Raw genomic sequence first — 21,704 nt, 5'->3', positions numbered from 1 at the left:
GGTTTGGGCAGCCATATCTTGGTATTCTGCAAGCCCCATCATCACCTTGAAAGGTAGAGTCACTACCATCAAATATGTTCAAAATTTTGGCCAACCATGTACACCTTATGGTGCAGACATTGTTTCCTGAAGACAGCGCCATTTACGAAAACAATAATGCTCCAATTCACACAGCTGTTTGAAAATTATGGTTTCATGAGCATGCAGACAAAGTCTTGCACCTTCCCTGGGTGTCCCAGTCACCAAAACCCAATATCATAGAGCCACTATGGTCAATTTGGGCTTGTTTTCCGTCTCCGGCATCTCTGCAATAACTGGAACAATTTTTGCATGAATAGTGGTGTCAGATTCCATTATCCACCACCCAAGACTTATATTTGTCAATTCCCAAGAGAATTCAGGCCATCTTGGATGCCCAAGGTGGTCTAACACCTTATTAAGTAACAATTTAGTTCTTTTACCTGGTGTTTCCATAATTTTGTCCAACTGTCCAACCCCTGTATTTCAGCATGTTTTGCATTATATATGTCTATACAGATTTCTTAATCAGATCATTTTTTGTGAATCTGTGGCAAAGTTTACCAGTAATAGAACTACCTGTTGCAGGCTAACCTGTTGCCCCTTAGTCAGTAACAACATTGTCAGAATTCTGTGTGTGCTCCTTTGGTTAGCTGTTGAGCTGCAGACCTGAAGTACAACTGCCAACGGAATTGTATTTTATTGTGTGTAATATATATATGTGTGTTGTGTATGTGTGTGTGTGTGTATTGGGACACCCCTTTAAATCAATGGATTCAGGTGTTCCAATCACCTCCATGGCCACAGGTGTATAAACTCAACCACCTAGGCATGCAGACTGCTTCTACAAACATTTGTGAAAGAATGGGTCACTTTCAGGAGCTCAGCCAATTCAAGCATGGTACCGTGATAGGTTACCACCTGTGCAATAAAGCCAATTCGTGAAATTTCCTTCCTGCTAAATATTCCACGGTCAACTGTTAGTGGTATTGTAACAAAGTGGAAGCAACTGGGAACAACAGCAACTCAGCTACGAACTGGTAAGCCACGTAAAATGACAGAGCGGGGTCAGCGCATGCTGAATCGTACAGTGCGAAAAAGTCACCAACTGTCTGCAGAGTCAATAGCTAAAGACCTCCAAATTTCCAAACTTCATGTGGCCTTCATATTAGCACAACAACAGAGCTTCATGGAATGGGTTTCCATTTCCGAGCAGCTGCATCCAAGCCTTGCATCACCAAGTGCAATGCAAAGCGTCGGATGCAGTGGTGTAAAACTCGCCGCCGTTGGACTCTAGAGCAGTGGAGACGTGTTCTTTGGAGTGACGAATCACGCTTCTGTGTCTGGCAATCCGATGCACGTGTCTGGGTCTGCCAAGAGAACGGTACTTAACTGCTTTGTACCAAGTGTAAATTTTAGTGGAGGGGGTATTATGGTGTGGGGTTGTTTTTCAGGGGTTGGGGTTGGGCCCTTATTTCCAGTGAAGGGAACTCTTAAGGTGTCAGCATACCAAGACCTTTTGGACAATTTCATGCTCCCAACTTTGTGGGAATAGTTTCAACATGACTGCACGGTCAATGAGAAAACTCAGACCAGAGGACTAGTATTACTGGATCTACACTATATTGCCAAAAGTAAGGGGACATTTGCTTTTGCACTCACATAAATTTTAATGGAATCCCACTCTTAGTCTGTAGGGGTCAATATTGAGTTGGACCACCCTCTGCAGCTATAACAGCTTCAACTCTTCTGGGAAGGCTGTCCACAAGGTTTAGAAGTGTGTCTATGGGAGTGTTTGACCATTATTCCAGAAGCCCATTTGTGAGGTCAGGCACTGATGTCGGACGAGAAGGCCTATCTTGTAATCTCCACTTGAATCCATCCCAAAGGTGTTCTATAGGGTTGAGGTCAGGACTCTGTGCAGGCCAGTCCAGTTCCTCCACCCCAAACTCATCCCTGTCTTTATGGACCTTGCTTTGTGCACTGTTGCGCAGTCGTGTTGGAACAGGAAGTCAGGCAAGTACCGTTCTCCTTGCAATCGCCAAACCCAGACACATCCATTGGATTGCCAGTGTCAGGGACTGCGAGTCTCGCCACGGCGCACAGGTCTGCGAATGCGCAGATTGCCTAGGTGCACTAATGTGCAGGCACTAGGACCTGGGCGTCCGCGGTGGCTATTGTGGCCGCGCATGCGCACTCACACGCCTGGCACCAATGACGGTGCAGGGCGCACTATTTAAACTGGCCAGGCGGTGACCAGGTTGCCGCAAGGTCTAGTTCCTGTTCCTGTGTTTCTGAAGACGTTCCTGTTGCCGATCCTGCTTGTCCTGAATTGTGTTGACCTTCTCCTGCTCTGACCCCCAGCTCCTCCCTGACTACTCTTCTGCCTGTTGTTATATTATTACTGGACCTCCCGTTGCTGAACCTTGGCTCGTGACCCGGCTACTCTCTGTCTGCTGCTTGGTACCTACCTGCCTCCACTGTTACTGACCCGGCTAGTCTGACTATGCTCACTCCTGACTGTCATCCATTCATCCCGTCCGGGACCTGGACTTGTCAACCTCTTCACTTCAGGCTCACCCCTGGCACATACCCTCAGCAGGGACCCCTCTACCACAGTTGGGTGCACTCAGGGGTCACGACCTGGTCTCAGTCTTGCAACAAGTCCATCCCCACTATCAGGGGTTCTGGTGAAAAGGCAGACTGGGACTTAGTCTCCGCGTCCTGGGGAATCCCGTTCTGTGGATCACTAGATATCACACTGGGCGGTGTCTGACAGCCAGACAGAGAAGTGTGACTCATCACTCTAGAGAACACGTCTCCACAGCTCTAGAGACTCTAGTGGCAGTCTGCTTTACACCACTAGTTTGACACTTTGCATTGCACTTGGTGATGTAAGGCTTAGATGCAGCTGCTCAGCCATGGAAACCCATTCCATGAAGCTCTCTAAGCACTGTTGTTGTGCTAATCTGAAGGCCACACAAAGTTTCAAGGTCCTTAGCTATTGATTCTGCAGAGAACTGGTGACTTTTGCGCACTGTGCGCTTCAGCATGCGCTGACCCCGCTCTGTCATTTTACGTGGCCTACCACTAACAGTTGACCGTGGAAAATTTAGTAGCAAGGAAACTTCACGGATGGACTTATTGCACAGGTGGCAACCTATCATGGTTGATTTTATACAGCCATTGCCACAGAGGTGATTGGAACACCTTAATCCAATGATTTGGGGTGTCCCAATCTCTTGGCAATATATTGTATATACAGTATATTTATTAAACTGGCAGGAGAAATGCCTATCCTATGAACTTCCAATTAAGTATACAAGTTACACAGTGACTCAGATTGCAGGTAAAATTGGGAAATCCAGATCTACCCAATGTTTACTTTAAAGTAAAGAATATTCTGTCATAGGAGACACTGAAAAAGGAGGAGAAATCAACTAACAACATGACAAGTGGAACCTCCAATGCAGCTGCCCAAGCTGGTGGAACAACCAAGAAAGACGACCTCAAAACAGCCAAGAAACGTAAGTTGTAATAAGAGCTATCAGGGGTGTGAAATCTGTAGATCCTCATACATTATTAGGTCACAAGATGTGAAAAAAAGTCGGAAAATTGTATACTTACCTGACATTAATTTTCCTTTCCTGACGCAGATGCTTAAACATGAATGGGTATAGGCTTCGCCCCTTGCCCAATCCCAGGACAGGTTATACTATATAAACAAGTCGGCTTCCTAATGACAGCATTCTCTTAACTATACTCAATGCAAAGCCTAAACTGTATGCTGTCATGTTTAAGTGGCAGGAAAGGAAAATTAAGTTAAGTATACAATTTTACTGTTTCCTGACAGTATACACGAATGGGATGTAGCACGATAACTAGAGATGAGCGAATCGAACATGGCGAAGTGGAATTCGTTTCGAAGATCAGGAAAAATTTGATTCGCGCCGAATCCGAAAATTAGCAAACTTCGGATGCACGAATCGAATTTTCCCAAAAATGGCGGCGACATGTGTGGCGACGGAGCGGGGATCTCTGGGAAGGCGCGCAGACAAGGCGCGCTGACCCATAATGCATTCATTCATGACATGTGATCGCATTAGCCAATCAGCAGCCAGCCAGCCAGCACTGTGTAATGGTGGAGCTATAAATTGCGGCCATCTTACAATTCTCCATTAGCCTCCGGTCATTCAAGAGAGACAGACCTCTGTGTATTAGGGACAGAGTTAGGGCCACAGAGACTTTAGGGCCACAGAATCGTTACTTAGGGACACAGAATCGTTACTTAGGGACACAGAATCGTTACTCAGGGACACAGAATTGTTACTCAGGGACACAGAATTGTTACTCAGGGACACAGAATCGTTACTCAGGGACAGACACAGAATTGTTACTCAGGGACACAGAATTGTTACTGAGGGACACAGAATCGTTACTCAGGGACACAGAATTGTTACTCAGGGACACAGAATCGTTACTCAGGGACACAGAATTGTTACTCAGGGACACAGAATTGTTACTCAGGGACAGACACAGAATTGTTACTCAGGGACACAGAATTGTTACTGAGGGACACAGAATCGTTACTCAGGGACACAGAATTGTTACTCAGGGACACAGAATTGTTACTCAGGGACAGACACAGAATTGTTACTCAGGGACACAGAATTGTTACTGAGGGACACAGAATCGTTACTCAGGGACACAGAATCGTTACTGAGGGACACAGAATCGTTACTCAGGGACACAGAATTGTTACTCAGGGACACAGAATTGTTACTCAGGGACACAGAATTGTTACTCAGGGACACAGAATCGTTACTCAGGGACACAGAATTGTTTCTGAGGGACACAGAATCGTTACTGAGGGACACAGAATCGTTACTCAGGGACACAGAATCGTTACTCAGGGACACAGAATTGTTGCTCAGGGACACAGAATTGTTACTGAGGGACACAGAATCGTTACTGAGGGACACAGAATTGTTACTGAGGGACACAGAATTGTTACTGAGGGACACAGAATTGTTACTCAGGGACACAGAATTGTTACTCAGGGACAGACACAGAATTGTTACTCAGGGACCAGAATTGTTACTCAGGGACACAGAATTGTTACTGAGGGACACAGAATCGTTACTCAGGGACACAGAATTGTTACTCAGGGACACAGAATTGTTACTCAGGGACACAGAATTGTTACTCAGGGACAGACACAGAATTGTTACTCAGGGACACAGAATTGTTACTGAGGGACACAGAATCGTTACTCAGGGACACAGAATTGTTACTCAGGGACACAGAATTGTTACTCAGGGACAGACACAGAATTGTTACTCAGGGACAGACACAGAATTGTTACTCAGGGACACAGAATTGTTACTGAGGGACACAGAATCGTTACTCAGGGACACAGAATCGTTACTGAGGGACACAGAATTGTTACTCAGGGACACAGAATTGTTACTCAGGGACACAGAATCGTTACTCAGGGACACAGAATTGTTACTGAGGGACACAGAATAGTTACTGAGGGACACAGAATCGTTACTCAGGGACACAGAATCGTTACTCAGGGACACAGAATTGTTACTCAGGGACACAGAATTGTTACTGAGGGACACAGAATTGTTACTGAGGGACACAGAATTGTTACTCAGGGACACAGAATTGTTACTCAGGGACACAGAATTGTTACTCAGGGACAGACACAGAATTGTTACTCAGGGACACAGAATTGTTACTCAGGGACACAGAATTGTTACTGAGGGACACAGAATCGTTACTCAGGGACACAGAATTGTTACTCAGGGACACAGAATTGTTACTCAGGGACAGACACAGAATTGTTACTCAGGGACACAGAATTGTTACTCAGGGACACAGAATTGTTACTGAGGGACACAGAATCGTTACTCAGGGACACAGAATTGTTACTCAGGGACAAACACAGAATTGTTACTCAGGGACACAGAATTGTTACTGAGGGACACAGAATTGTTACTGAGGGACACAGAATCGTTACTCAGGGACACAGAATTGTTACTCAGGGACACAGAATTGTTACTGAGGGACACAGAATCGTTACTCAGGGACACAGAATCGTTACTCAGGGACACAGAATTGTTACTCAGGGACACAGAATTGTTACTGAGGGACACAGAATCGTTACTCAGGGACACAGAATCGTTACTCAGGGACACAGAATCGTTACTGAGGGACACAGAATCGTTACTGAGGGACACAGAATCGTTACTCAGGGACACAGAATCGTTACTGAGGGACACAGAATCGTTACTGAGGGACACAGAATTGTTACTCAGGGACACAGAATTGTTACGCAGGGACACAGAATCGTTACTCAGGGACACAGAATTGTTACTCAGGGACACAGAATCGTTACTCAGGGACACAGAATCATTGAATTAAAGAGTATGTCAGACAACACGCAGAGGAGTGGCAGAGGAGGCAATGTTTCAGGAGCGAGCAGACGTGGCAGCAGAGGAAGGGGTCGAGGCAGCGCTAGTCGCAGCCAGAGGCCAGTGCTCCCGGTGTCATCCAGCGGTCGTGTCTCCACCGACAACCCTGCCGTCATCGATTGGTTGGCTCGGTCGTCTTCCTCTTCCCAGGTCACCTCTGACACCTACAGCCAACGGTCGGTGGGTACGTCAGACACAACCGTTAGTTGGCATGGCCCGGGAGCAAGCCCACTGAAATCACGTGTCCTCTACCTGCCCCTGTCCTTTGGTGTTCCCTCACCAAGCGAAGTATCGCATGCTGTGGGCTCAGCCCCACTGTACAGTGAGGAAGAGCTAACAGAGGGCGGTCATGAACGGGGGGAGACATCCGCCTCTTCAGCAGCCAGGAGAAGAAGTACTGGCGAGGAGAGTGGCTCGGTAGCCGGTCTAGAGACAGGTCTGTCTCCTGACCCACACGCAGCCGAGGGGGCTAGTAGTGAGGCGGAGACCCTAATTGATGATGATGAGGCTGATCGCACTTGGCAGCCTCGTCGTCATCAGGCTATTGCTTCCGCATCATCAGGAGAAGAGGGTGCCAGCTTGGCAGCGAGCAAAACAGTCGGTGGGTTGCCCAGGAGGCAGCAGGGTCGCAGCAGTGTCAGTGGAGGCAAACGGCCACGGAGTAGAGCACCAGCTCCACTGCAGCCTACCACCACGGCCAGTAGTGGTGCCGGTGTGCACGGAGGAAGTAGCAGTCAGCCAGTGAGGAGTAGCGGGGGCAAAGTTTCCTACTCGGCGGTGTGGCAATTTTTCGTCAAGCCGCCCGAGGAAGTAAACGTAGCCGTATGTCGACTATAAATCCGCCATGAATCATGCCCCAAACATTTTATTATTTTTAACATAGGCCTCTGTATGGCCTTCAATTTAAGCTGCTTACGCTTCGCCACTCTGCCATGGGCCCCTGTACCGCCTCCTCTTGCTGCTGCCAGGTCCAGAGTGTGTCATGGGTCCCTGTACGGCCTCCCATTGCTGCTGTCTCCATCGCCACACTCTGCCATGTGCCACTTTCAGGTCTCCTCACACTGCTGGTGGGTTCCATTTTGTCATAGGGTGCTGGCAGATTACGGGCCTCCCATTGCTGCTGCCAGGCCCGTAATCTGCCATGGGCCCCCGTACCGACTCCTCATGCTGCTGCCAGGCCCGTAATCTGTCATGGGCCCCTGTACCGCCTCCTCATGCTGCTGCCAGGTCCAGAGTGTGTCATGGGTCCCTGTACGGCCTCCCATTGCTGCTGCCAGGCCCGTAATCTGCCATGGGCCCCCGTACCGACTCCTCATGCTGCTGCCAGGCCCGTAATCTGTCATGGGCCCCTGTACCGCCTCCTCATGCTGCTGCCAGGTCCAGAGTGTGTCATGGGTCCCTGTACGGCCTCCCATTGCTGCTGTCTCCATCGCCACACTCTGCCATGTGCCACTTTCAGGTCTCCTCACACTGCTGGTGGGTTCCATTTTGTCATAGGGTGCTGGCAGATTACGGGCCTCCCATTGCTGCTGCCAGGCCCGTAATCTGCCATGGGCCCCCGTACCGACTCCTCATGCTGCTGCCAGGCCCGTAATCTGTCATGGCCCCTGTACCGCCTCCTCATGCTGCTGCCAGGTCCAGAGTGTGTCATGGGTCCCTGTACGGCCTCCCATTGCTGCTGTCTCCATCGCCACACTCTGCCATGTGCCACTTTCAGGTCTCCTCACACTGCTGGTGGGTTCCATTTTGTCATAGGGTGCTGGCAGATTACGGGCCTCCCATTGCTGCTGCCAGGCCCGTAATCTGCCATGGGCCCCCGTACCGACTCCTCATGCTGCTGCCAGGCCCGTAATCTGTCATGGGCCCCTGTACCGCCTCCTCATGCTGCTGCCAGGTCCAGAGTGTGTCATGGGTCCCTGTACGGCCTCCCATTGCTGCTGTCTCCATCGCCACACTCTGCCATGTGCCACTTTCAGGTCTCCTCACACTGCTGGTGGGTTCCATTTTGTCATAGGGTGCTGTATGGCCTCCCATTGCTGCTGCCTCCACCGCCACACTGTGGCTCCACACTCTGGTTTTGGCCCCGTGACTGCCCAAATGAGTGAAGTGTGCGGTGATTCTAAGATCGACGGCACTCATCTGCATGTCATACTGACTGACAGTATTATTTCTCTTCCCCAGCAGACTCCAAGGGCATTTAAATTAAAGGTACAGTGTTCTGCACTAATATAAAGGCTCTATGAAGCCTAGAAACACCCTTTTTATAAGTTAAATTCGCAGCGAATATATTCGACTCAAATCGAATTTATTCCGCGAATTCGCCGAATCAGCGGAATCGAATTTTTGAATAATTCGCTCATCTCTAACGATAACGAACAACAAGGGTGGGTAATGCTGAAAGTGTTTTATTTAATCCAAAGATCTGTCCAACACTGAACGATTGAATCACTGTCATTAAGGCAGCGGGATCCATTTTTCAATGGGCCAGAAAAAATGTTCAATGTAGACCAGGTCACTTCTCTGCATATCAGTTCAGGAGATACTCCTCTGAACTCTGCCCAAGAGGCCGCCATACTTCTAGTAGAGGTGGTTCTAACTTCTTTGTTTGATAAGCCTTCCTAATAACTTTGACCAGCCATGAAGCCAATGTCCTTTCAGATGCGGCACTCCCTTTCCTTATCCCTCCTGGAATGATGAACAGATTTTCTGCTTTCCTAAAGAAAGTTGTCTTATTGGTGTATAATTTTAGTGTAAAACCAACATCCAAATTGTGAGACGTCGCTGACGACTCATTCTGAAATGATGGAAGGACGATAATCTGTTTGAGATGTAATCATTTATTTATTTTAGGATGATGATGTGGAAAAGTCCTCAGTACTACCCTATCAGGGAAGTAGCAGCAATAAATAAGCTTATAGCCTAAGGCTTGAATGTCCGACACCCTTCTCCCGGAGGTAATGGCTGTCAGGAACACTGCCATAAAACATTACATTCCGTACTGAAGAAGAATGATCCAGTAAAAACTGAGACAACATATCCAGCACTACCCAAAGATCCCACAGAGGGATGAATGATCTTTCTGGAGAATGGATTCTGGCGCAGGCTCTCACGAACTGACAAACTAATTGGCATGTGGCCCACCTTATTCCTGTTAGCGAGGACAAAGCTGAGACTTGCATTTTAAGCGTGCTCACTCCTAAGCCCTTTTCCAGGCCTGCCTGCAGGAAATTTAGCACGTGTGGTTTTGATGGTGACATAGGACTGAAGCCTTGAGACCCAGCAAAGATGACAAACCTCTCCCATACTTTAGAATGAACATGATTTGTGGTAGGTGCTCTTGCCTTGAACAAGGTTTTGATTACAGAGGATGAGCTTTCAGCTTACCCTAATCTTCACCTCTCAACTTCCATGCTACCAGGTGGAGCTTGGCTGGGTTTGGATGTAATACTTGCTGTTGCTGGAGCAGATCCGCTATCCCTGGAAGCAGGATCGGTGGTTCCAATTAGAGATGAGCGAATCGAAGTATCCGAAGTGGAATTCGAGTCGAATATCGGAAAAATTTCGATTCGTGCCGAATCCGAAAAACAGCCTAATTCGGACGCGCGAATCGAAATTTTTCCGAAAATGGCGGCTGACATGTGCGGCGACGGAGCGGGGATGTCGGGGAAGGCGCGCAGACAAGGCGCGCTGCCCCATAATGCATTCCTCAACGACATGTGATCGCATCAGCCAATCAGCAGCCAGCCAGCCAGCACTGTGTAATGGTCGAGGTATATATAGCGGCCATTTTGGAAATCTTCATTTGCCTGCAGTCATTGAACAGAGGCAGACCGCTCTGTACTAGGGACAGGGACAGAGTTAGGGCCACAGAAACGAGAATTGGGGACAGAGAGAAGTTACTTAGGGACAGAGAACCATTACTCAGGGACACAGACTTGTTAATGAGGGCCACAGAATCGTTATTTAGGGACAAAGAAACGCTAGTTAGGGCCACAGAATTCATACTCAGGGACAGACAGAATTGTTACTCAGTGCCAGAGAATTGTTACTTAGGGCCACAGAAACGTTATTAGGGCCACAGAATTTTTACTCAGGGACAGACAGAATTGTTACTGAGTGCCAGAGAATTGTTACTCAGGGACAGACAGAATTGTTACTGAGTGCCAGAGAATTCTTAGGGCCACAGAATTCATTCTCAGGGACAGACAGAATTGTTACTCAGGGACAGACAGAATTGTTACTGAGTGCCAGAGAATTGTTACTCAGGGACAGACAGAATTGTTACTGAGTGCCAGAGAATTGTTACTCAGGGACAGACAGAATTGTTACTGAGTGCCAGAGAATTGTTACTCAGGGACAGACAGAATTGTTACTGAGTGCCAGAGAATTGTTACTCTCACAGACACAAAATTGTTACTTGCACAGACACAGAATTGTTACTTGCACAGACACACAATTGTTACTCAGGGCCACTGAATTCATACTCAGGGACAGACAGAATTGTTACTGAGTGCCAGAGAATTCTTACTCAGGGCCACAGAATTCATACTCAGGGACAGACAGAATTGTTACTCAGGGACAGACAGAATTGTTACTGAGTGCCAGAGAATTGTTACTCAGGGACAGACAGAATTGTTACTGAGTGCCAGAGAATTCTTACTCAGGGACAGACAGAATTGTTACTGAGTGCCAGAGAATTGTTACTCTCACAGACACAAAATTGTTACTTGCACAGACACAGAATTGTTACTCGCACAGAGACAGAATTGTTACTCAGGGCCACAGAATTCATACTCAGGGACAGACAGAATTGTTACTGAGTGCCAGAGAATTGTTACTCAGGGACAGACAGAATTGTTACTGAGTGCCAGAGAATTGTTACTCTCACAGACACAAAATTGTTACTTGCACAGACACAGAATTGTTACTTGCACAGACACACAATTGTTACTCAGGGCCACAGAATTCATACTCAGGGACAGACAGAATTGTTACTGAGTGCCAGAGAATTCTTACTCAGGGCCACAGAATTCATACTCAGGGACAGACAGAATTGTTACTCAGGGACAGACAGAATTGTTACTGAGTGCCAGAGAATTGTTACTCAGGGACAGACAGAATTGTTACTGAGTGCCAGAGAATTGTTACTCTCACAGACACAAAATTGTTACTTGCACAGACACAGAATTGTTACTTGCACAGACACACAATTGTTACTCAGGGCCACAGAATTCATACTCAGGGACAGACAGAATTGTTACTGAGTGCCAGAGAATTCTTACTCAGGGACAGACAGAATTGTTACTGAGTGCCAGAGAATTCTTACTCAGGGCCACAGAATTCATTCTCAGGGACAGACAGAATTGTTACTCAGGGACAGACAGAATTGTTACTGAGTGCCAGAGAATTGTTACTCAGGGACAGACAGAATTGTTACTGAGTGCCAGAGAATTGTTACTCAGGGACAGACAGAATTGTTACTGAGTGCCAGAGAATTGTTACTCTCACAGACACAAAATTGTTACTTGCACAGACACAGAATTGTTACTTGCACAGACACACAATTGTTACTCAGGGCCACAGAATTCATACTCAGGGACAGACAGAATTGTTACTGAGTGCCAGAGAATTCTTACTCAGGGCCACAGAATTCATACTCAGGGACAGACAGAATTGTTACTCAGGGACAGACAGAATTGTTACTGAGTGCCAGAGAATTGTTACTCAGGGACAGACAGAATTGTTACTGAGTGCCAGAGAATTCTTACTCAGGGACAGACAGAATTGTTACTGAGTGCCAGAGAATTGTTACTCTCACAGACACAGAATTGTTACTTGCACAGACACACAATTGTTACTGAGTGCCAGAGAATTGTTACTCAGGGACAGACAGAATTGTTACTGAGTGCCAGAGAATTGTTACTCAGGGACAGACAGAATTGTTACTGAGTGCCAGAGAATTGTTACTCAGGGACAGACAGAATTGTTACTGAGTGCCAGAGAATTGTTACTCGCACAGACACAAAATTGTTACTTGCACAGACACAGAATTGTTACTCGCACAGACACAGAATTGTTACTCGCACAGACACAGAATTGTTACTCAGGGCCACAGAATTCATACTCAGGGACAGACAGAATTGTTACTGAGTGCCAGAGAATTGTTACTCAGGGACACCTAATCGTTGAATTAAATAGTATGTCAGACAACATGCAGAGGAGTGGCAGAGGAGGCAATGTTTTAGGAGCGAGCAGACGTGGCAGCAGAGGAAGGGGTCGAGGCAGCAGTATTCGCAGCCAGAGGCCAGTGCTCCCGGTGTCATCCAGCGGTCGTGTCTCCACCGACAACCCTGCCGTCATTGATTGGTTGGCTCGGTCGTCTTCCTCTTCCCAGGTCACCTCTGACACCTACAGCCAACGGTCGGTGGGTACGTCAGACACAACCGTTAGTTGGCATGGCCCGGGACCAAGCCCACTGAAATCACGTGTCCTCTACCTGCCCCTGTCCTTTGCTGTTCCCTCACCAAGCGAAGTATCGCATGCTGTGGGCTCAGCCCCACTGTACAGTGAGGAAGAGCTAACAGAGGGCGGTCAGGAACGGGGGGAGACATCGGCCTTTTCAGCAGCCAAGCGAACAAGTACTGGCGAGGAGAGTGGCTCGGTAGCCGGTCTAGAGACAGGTCTGTCTCCTGACCCAGACGCAGCCGAGGGGGCTAGTAGTGAGGCGGAGACCCTACTTGATGATGAGGAGGTTGATCGCACTTGGCAGCCTCGTCGTCATCAGGCAATTTCTTCCGCATCATCAGGAGAAGAGGGTGGCAGCTTGGCAGCGAGCAAAACAGTCGGTGGGTTGCCCAGGAGACAGCAGCAGGGTCGCATCAGTGTCAGTGGAGCCAAACGTCCACGGAGTAGAGCACCAGCTCCACTGCAGCCTACCACCACGGCCAGTAGTGGTGCCGGTGCGCACGGAGGAAGTAGCAGTCAGCCAGTGAAGAGTAGCGGGGGCAAAGTTTCCTACTCGGTGGTGTGGCAATTTTTCCTCAAGCCGCCCGAGGAAGTAAATGTAGCCGTATGTCGACTATGTGGCCAGAAATGCAAGCGTGGCCAGGGGGCCCATGTTGGGACTACAGCGTTGCGTCAGCATATGCAGCGTCACCATTCGGTGGCCTGGGAAAACCGTGATAAACATACGGCGGTTCTGCCTGCCCCAGCCCCCGCTCCATCACCCGCTCCGTTACTTGCTCCGTCACCCGACGTCGTCAATCGCCCTCTATCAGCCAGTCAAGGCTCCAACACCTCTGCTGAGGGGAGTTGTCGCTCATTGGCATCTTCCGCTCGTTCAGATGCTCCTTCTCCTGCTACTCCTCTTCTCGGATTCCGTCAACAGTCTTTCTTGGAATCCGTATCCAAGAGACAACAGTTTGCGAGCACGCACCCGACGGTGCAAAAGCTGAACGTCCTCCTGTCCAAGTTGCTGGTGCTGCAGTCCCTCCCTTTCCAACTGGTGGACTCAGCACCTTTCCGAGAAATGATGGCTTGTGCCGCGCCGCGGTGGAGAGTGCCAAGCCGTCATTTCTTTGCCCAAAAGGCAGTGCCAGCCCTGCATTCACATGTAGAAGAGATGGTGGGCCAGTCTTTGAGCATGTCGGTCTCTGCCAAAGTGCACGGCAGCGCCGACGTGTGGAGCTGTAACTACGGTCAGGGACAGTACATGTCATTTACGGCCCACTGGGTGAACGTGGTGCCGGCACAGCCGCACCAGCAACTTGGACAGGTCACGACGCTTTTGCCTCCACGTTTGCACGTCCTTGGTCCAGCAAGCATGTCCGCCTCTACCACCTCTTTTTCCGCCGTGTCCTCAGCCGCCACCCCCGTGCCAAGTCCCATTACCCGACCGGCATATCACATGTGCAGGGCGCAACGGTGTCACGCTGTGCTGCACCTGGTATGCCTTGGCGAACGTAGTCACACAGGGGAGGAACTGCTGAGTGTAATGAACAGAGAAATCGACAGATGGCTGTCTCCGCGCAAACTAAAAATCGGAACCATGTTGACTGACAACGGAAAGAACATGGTGTCTGCTCTGCGTCAAGGAAGGTTGTGCCATGCGCCATGCATGGCTCACGTGTTCAATCTGGTTGTCAAGCGGTTCCTAAAATCCACCATCCCACTGCAAGACATCCTTAAAATGTCACGTAAACTGTGCATGCATTTCAGCCATTCCTACACCGCAAAGAACACCCTCATTGAGCTGCAGCGGCAGAACGGAATTCCACAGCATCGCCTGATCTGCGACGTTGCAACAAGGTGGAATTCAACCCTACACATGTTAGACCGCCTTTACGAGCAGCGAAAGGCCATCACCGATTTCCTGATGTTACAAGCGGATAAAGGTACTCCCCTGTGTAACTTAGATGTCAGCCATTGGCAGCTCATGCGTGACACCTGCCGCTTGCTCAGGCCCTTTGAGGAGGCCACGCTATTCGTGAGTCGGCAGGACTATGGGATGAACGACGTCATTCCTCTGTTGCACGTCCTGGAACAAATGCTGTTAACAATGGCTGGTCAGGGTGCGGTAGACGTGGCGCACAGATCTCAACGCCACATGACCCCTGTGGGGGCAGGACAGGAAGAAGAGGAGGAGGTAGAGGAGGACATTTGTGCTCAGGAATTATTGAGTGAAATGGGTGGTTTTTCCACTCAGCGGACAGGAGTGGAGGAGCAGGAGCATCTGGTAGAGGAGGAGGAGGAGGAGACAGAGGACCCAGACGCACCGTGGCAGTATGCTGTGGAGATGGAGGCAGGGAGTCCCTCGCATTCCTTGGCACAAATGGCCCATAGCATGCTCGGTTGCTTGCGTAGCGACAGCCGAATAATAACCATCAGACAGAGGGATGACTTTTGGCTGTCCACCTTGTTGGACCCTCGCTACCGGTCCAAAATGGTGGCCTTTTTCACACCTGCTGAGAGGGAGGCCAAAATTACGTACTATAAAAACCACCTATGTAGTCAGTTGGTCTCTGCCTTTGTGCGCCATCGTCCATCCTCAGACACTGTGGGCCCTGTGCGCTCGCGTTCCGCTGGCATGGCAGCAGGGGAGGGGTGGGGTGGTAGGAGCAGTGGCAGCTCCACCAGCAGCGGCTGCCTCAGTCTGCAGTCGATGATGAGTAGCTTTCTTCACCAGCGCAGTGAGGAAACTACTAACCAGCCGCAGCAGCAGCAGCAGCATCAGGTGGACCTGGAGCAGGAGCTCAAACAACAGGCTTGGGCCTACTTGGACAGCACCCTGCCAACCGAGGTAGACAATCCCCTTGACTACTGGGCAACGAAACTTGACCTTTGGCCCCAACTAGCTGAATTTGCCCTTGAAAGGCTGTCATGCCCGGCCAGTAGCGTGGCATCGGAGCGCGTGTTTAGTGCGGCAGGAGGTATTGTAACTCCGCGGAGGACACGACTGTCCACCCAAAGTGTGGAGAGACTCACGTTTGTGAAAATGAATCAGGCGTGGATTAGTCTGGATTTCAAACCACCAGTTCCTGACACAACTGACTAAATCCGCCATGAATCATGCCTCAAACATGTGCCACTTTCAGGTCTCCTCACACTGCTGGTGTGTTGAATTTTTTGACATAGGGTGCTGGCAGATTACGGGCCTCCTATAGCTGCTGCCAGGCCCCTAATCTGCCATAGGCCCCTATATACCACCTCCTCCTGCTGCTGCCAGGTCCAGAGTCTCTCATGGGTCCCTGTACGGCCTCCCATTGCTGCTGTCTCCATCGCCACACTCTGCTGCCATGTGCCACTTTCAGGTCTCTTCACACTGCTGGTGTGTTTAATTTTTTGACATAGGGTGCAGGCAGATTACGGGCCTCACATAGCTGCTGCCAGGCCCCTAATCTGCCATGGGCCCCTATATACCACCTCCTCCTGCTGCTGCCAGGTCCAGAGTCTCTCATGGGTCCCTGTACGGCCTCCCATTGCTGCTGTCTCCATCGCCACACTCTGCTGCCATGTGCCACTTTCAGGTCTCTTCACACTGCTGGTGTGTTTAATTTTTTGACATAGGGTGCTGCAAGATAACGGGCCTCACATAGCTGCTGCCAGGCCCCTAATCAGCCATGGGCCCCTATACCGCCTCCTCCTGCTGCTGCCAGGTCCAGAGTCTCTCATGCCATGTGCCACTTTCAGGTCTCTTCACACTGCTGGTGTGTTTAATTTTTTGACATAGGGTGCAGGCAGATTACGGGCCTCACATAGCTGCTGCCAGGCCCCTAATCTGCCATAGGCCCCTATATACCGCCTCCTCATGCTGCTGCCAGGTCCAGAGTCTCTCATGGGTCCCTGTACGGCCTCCCATTGCTGCTGTCTCCATCGCCACACTCTGCTGCCATGTGCCACTTTCAGGTCTCTTCACACTGCTGGTGTGTTTAATTTTTTGACATAGGGTGCAGGCAGATTACGGGCCTCACATAGCTGCTGCCAGGCCCCTAATCTGCCATGGGCCCCTATATACCACCTCCTCCTGCTGCTGCCAGGTCCAGAGTCTCTCATGGGTCCCTGTACGGCCTCCCATTGCTGCTGTCTCCATCGCCACACTCTGCTGCCATGTGCCACTTTCAGGTCTCTTCACACTGCTGGTGTGTTAAATTTTTTGACATAGGGTGCTGCAAGATAACGGGCCTCACATAGCTGCTGCCAGGCCCCTAATCAGCCATGGGCCCCTATACCGCCTCCTCCTGCTGCTGCCAGGTCCAGAGTCTCTCATGCCATGTGCCACTTTCAGGTCTCTTCACACTGCTGGTGTGTTTAATTTTTTGACATAGGGTGCAGGCAGATTACGGGCCTCACATAGCTGCTGCCAGGCCCCTAATCTGCCATAGGCCCCTATATACCGCCTCCTCATGCTGCTGCCAGGTCCAGAGTCTCTCATGGGTCCCTGTACGGCCTCCCATTGCTGCTTTCTCCATCGCCACACTCTGCTGCCATGTGCCACTTTCAGGTCTCTTCACACTGCTGGTGTGTTAAATTTTTTGACATAGGGTGCAGGCAGATTACGGGCCTCACATAGCTGCTGCCAGGCCCCTAATCTGCCATAGGCCCCTATATACCGCCTCCTCATGCTGCTGCCAAGTCCAGAGTCTGTCATGGTCCCTGTACGGCCTCCCATTGCTGCTGTCTCCATCGCCACACTCTGCTGCCATGTGCCACTTTCAGGTCTCTTCACACTGCTGGTGTGTTAAATTTTTTGACATAGGGTGCAGGCAGATTACGGGCCTCACATAGCTGCTGCCAGGCCCCTAATCTGCCATGGGCCCCTATATACCGCCTCCTCATGCTGCTGCCAAGTCCAGAGTCTGTCATGGTCCCTGTACGGCCTCCCATTGCTGCTGTCTCCATCGCCACACTCTGCCATGTGCCACTTTCAGGTCTCTTCACACTGCTGGTGTGTTTAATTTTTTGACATAGGGTGCAGGCAGATTACGGGCCTCACATAGCTGCTGCCAGGCCCCTAATCTGCCATAGGCCCCTATATACCGCCTCCTCATGCTGCTGCCAGGTCCAGAGTCTCTCATGGGTCCCTGTACGGCCTCCCATTGCTGCTGTCTCCATCGCCACACTCTGCTGCCATGTGCCACTTTCAGGTCTCTTCACACTGCTGGTGTGTTTAATTTTTTGACATAGGGTGCAGGCAGATTACGGGCCTCACATAGCTGCTGCCAGGCCCCTAATCTGCCATGGGCCCCTATATACCACCTCCTCCTGCTGCTGCCAGGTCCAGAGTCTCTCATGGGTCCCTGTACGGCCTCCCATTGCTGCTGTCTCCATCGCCACACTCTGCTGCCATGTGCCACTTTCAGGTCTCTTCACACTGCTGGTGTGTTAAATTTTTTGACATAGGGTGCTGCAAGATAACGGGCCTCACATAGCTGCTGCCAGGCCCCTAATCAGCCATGGGCCCCTATACCGCCTCCTCCTGCTGCTGCCAGGTCCAGAGTCTCTCATGCCATGTGCCACTTTCAGGTCTCTTCACACTGCTGGTGTGTTAAATTTTTTGACATAGGGTGCAGGCAGATTACGGGCCTCACATAGCTGCTGCCAGGCCCCTAATCTGCCATAGGCCCCTATATACCGCCTCCTCATGCTGCTGCCAGGTCCAGAGTCTCTCATGGGTCCCTGTACGGCCTCCCATTGCTGCTTTCTCCATCGCCACACTCTGCTGCCATGTGCCACTTTCAGGTCTCTTCACACTGCTGGTGTGTTAAATTTTTTGACATAGGGTGCAGGCAGATTACGGGCCTCACATAGCTGCTGCCAGGCCCCTAATCTGCCATGGGCCCCTATATACCGCCTCCTCATGCTGCTGCCAAGTCCAGAGTCTGTCATGGTCCCTGTACGGCCTCCCATTGCTGCTGTCTCCATCGCCACACTCTGCTGCCATGTGCCACTTTCAGGTCTCTTCACACTGCTGGTGTGTTAAATTTTTTGACATAGGGTGCAGGCAGATTACGGGCCTCACATAGCTGCTGCCAGGCCCCTAATCTGCCATAGGCCCCTATATACCGCCTCCTCATGCTGCTGCCAAGTCCAGAGTCTGTCATGGTCCCTGTACGGCCTCCCATTGCTGCTGTCTCCATCGCCACACTCTGCTGCCATGTGCCACTTTCAGGTCTCTTCACACTGCTGGTGTGTTAAATTTTTTGACATAGGGTGCAGGCAGATTACGGGCCTCACATAGCTGCTGCCAGGCCCCTAATCTGCCATGGGCCCCTATATACCGCCTCCTCATGCTGCTGCCAAGTCCAGAGTCTGTCATGGTCCCTGTACGGCCTCCCATTGCTGCTGTCTCCATCGCCACACTCTGCCATGTGCCACTTTCAGGTCTCTTCACACTGCTGGTGTGTTTAATTTTTTGACATAGGGTGCAGGCAGATTACGGGCCTCACATAGCTGCTGCCAGGCCCCTAATCTGCCATAGGCCCCTATATACCGCCTCCTCATGCTGCTGCCAGGTCCAGAGTCTCTCATGGGTCCCTGTACGGCCTCCCATTGCTGCTGTCTCCATCGCCACACTCTGCTGCCATGTGCCACTTTCAGGTCTCTTCACACTGCTGGTGTGTTAAATTTTTTGACATAGGGTGCAGGCAGATTACGGGCCTCACATAGCTGCTGCCAGGCCCCTAATCTGCCATAGGCCCCTATATACCGCCTCCTCATGCTGCTGCCAAGTCCAGAGTCTGTCATGGTCCCTGTACGGCCTCCCATTGCTGCTGTCTCCATCGCCACACTCTGCTGCCATGTGCCACTTTCAGGTCTCCTCACTGCTGGTGTGTTAAATTTTTTGACATAGGGTGCAGGCAGATTACGGGCCTCACATAGCTGCTGCCAGGCCCCTAATCTGCCATGGGCCCCTATATACCGCCTCCTCATGCTGCTGCCAAGTCCAGAGTCTGTCATGGTCCCTGTACGGCCTCCCATTGCTGCTGTCTCCATCGCCACACTCTGCCATGTGCCACTTTCAGGTCTCTTCACACTGCTGGTGTGTTTAATTTTTTGACATAGGGTGCAGGCAGATTACGGGCCTCACATAGCTGCTGCCAGGCCCCTAATCTGCCATAGGCCCCTATATACCGCCTCCTCATGCTGCTGCCAGGTCCAGAGTCTCTCATGGGTCCCTGTACGGCCTCCCATTGCTGCTGTCTCCATCGCCACACTCTGCTGCCATGTGCCACTTTCAGGTCTCTTCACACTGCTGGTGTGTTTAATTTTTTGACATAGGGTGCAGGCAGATTACGGGCCTCACATAGCTGCTGCCAGGCCCCTAATCTGCCATGGGCCCCTATATACCACCTCCTCCTGCTGCTGCCAGGTCCAGAGTCTCTCATGGGTCCCTGTACGGCCTCCCATTGCTGCTGTCTCCATCGCCACACTCTGCTGCCATGTGCCACTTTCAGGTCTCTTCACACTGCTGGTGTGTTAAATTTTTTGACATAGGGTGCTGCAAGATAACGGGCCTCACATAGCTGCTGCCAGGCCCCTAATCAGCCATGGGCCCCTATACCGCCTCCTCCTGCTGCTGCCAGGTCCAGAGTCTCTCATGCCATGTGCCACTTTCAGGTCTCTTCACACTGCTGGTGTGTTTAATTTTTTGACATAGGGTGCAGGCAGATTACGGGCCTCACATAGCTGCTGCCAGGCCCCTAATCTGCCATAGGCCCCTATATACCGCCTCCTCATGCTGCTGCCAGGTCCAGAGTCTCTCATGGGTCCCTGTACGGCCTCCCATTGCTGCTTTCTCCATCGCCACACTCTGCTGCCATGTGCCACTTTCAGGTCTCTTCACACTGCTGGTGTGTTAAATTTTTTGACATAGGGTGCAGGCAGATTACGGGCCTCACATAGCTGCTGCCAGGCCCCTAATCTGCCATGGGCCCCTATATACCGCCTCCTCATGCTGCTGCCAAGTCCAGAGTCTGTCATGGTCCCTGTACGGCCTCCCATTGCTGCTGTCTCCATCGCCACACTCTGCTGCCATGTGCCACTTTCAGGTCTCTTCACACTGCTGGTGTGTTAAATTTTTTGACATAGGGTGCAGGCAGATTACGGGCCTCACATAGCTGCTGCCAGGCCCCTAATCTGCCATGGGCCCCTATATACCGCCTCCTCATGCTGCTGCCAAGTCCAGAGTCTGTCATGGTCCCTGTACGGCCTCCCATTGCTGCTGTCTCCATCGCCACACTCTGCTGCCATGTGCCACTTTCAGGTCTCTTCACACTGCTGGTGTGTTAAATTTTTTGACATAGGGTGCAGGCAGATTACGGGCCTCACATAGCTGCTGCCAGGCCCCTAATCTGCCATGGGCCCCTATATACCGCCTCCTCATGCTGCTGCCAAGTCCAGAGTCTGTCATGGTCCCTGTACGGCCTCCCATTGCTGCTGTCTCCATCGCCACACTCTGCTGCCATGTGCCACTTTCAGGTCTCTTCACACTGCTGGTGTGTTAAATTTTTTGACATAGGGTGCAGGCAGATTACGGGCCTCACATAGCTGCTGCCAGGCCCCTAATCTGCCATGGGCCCCTATATACCGCCTCCTCATGCTGCTGCCAAGTCCAGAGTCTGTCATGGTCCCTGTACGGCCTCCCATTGCTGCTGTCTCCATCGCCACACTCTGCCATGTGCCACTTTCAGGTCTCTTCACACTGCT

At 50.7% G+C, this 21,704-nt stretch overlaps 1 protein-coding gene across 5 annotated transcripts in view; it reads left to right on the top strand.

Annotated features, from left to right (window-relative positions):
• LRRC71 (leucine rich repeat containing 71) overlaps positions 1-21,704 on the top strand; it is a 138,665-nt gene that overhangs the window by 84,853 nt on the left and 32,108 nt on the right. For all 5 annotated transcript variants that reach the window (XM_089693032.1, XM_089693030.1, XM_089693029.1 and 2 more), the window contains one exon: positions 3,431-3,545. In XM_089693032.1, coding sequence (XP_089549158.1) covers positions 3,431-3,545 — 115 coding nt within the window. The remainder of the gene's footprint in view (positions 1-3,430; positions 3,546-21,704) is intronic.

Source organism: Staurois parvus, unplaced genomic scaffold, assembly GCF_062004578.1.
Source record: "Staurois parvus isolate SC_StPar_1 unplaced genomic scaffold, SC_StPar_1.0 ptg000610l, whole genome shotgun sequence".
Taxonomy (NCBI): Eukaryota; Metazoa; Chordata; class Amphibia; order Anura; family Ranidae; genus Staurois; species Staurois parvus.
The sequence above is the reverse complement of the archived record's forward strand: the minus strand, read 5'-3'. Positions and strand labels throughout refer to the sequence as shown.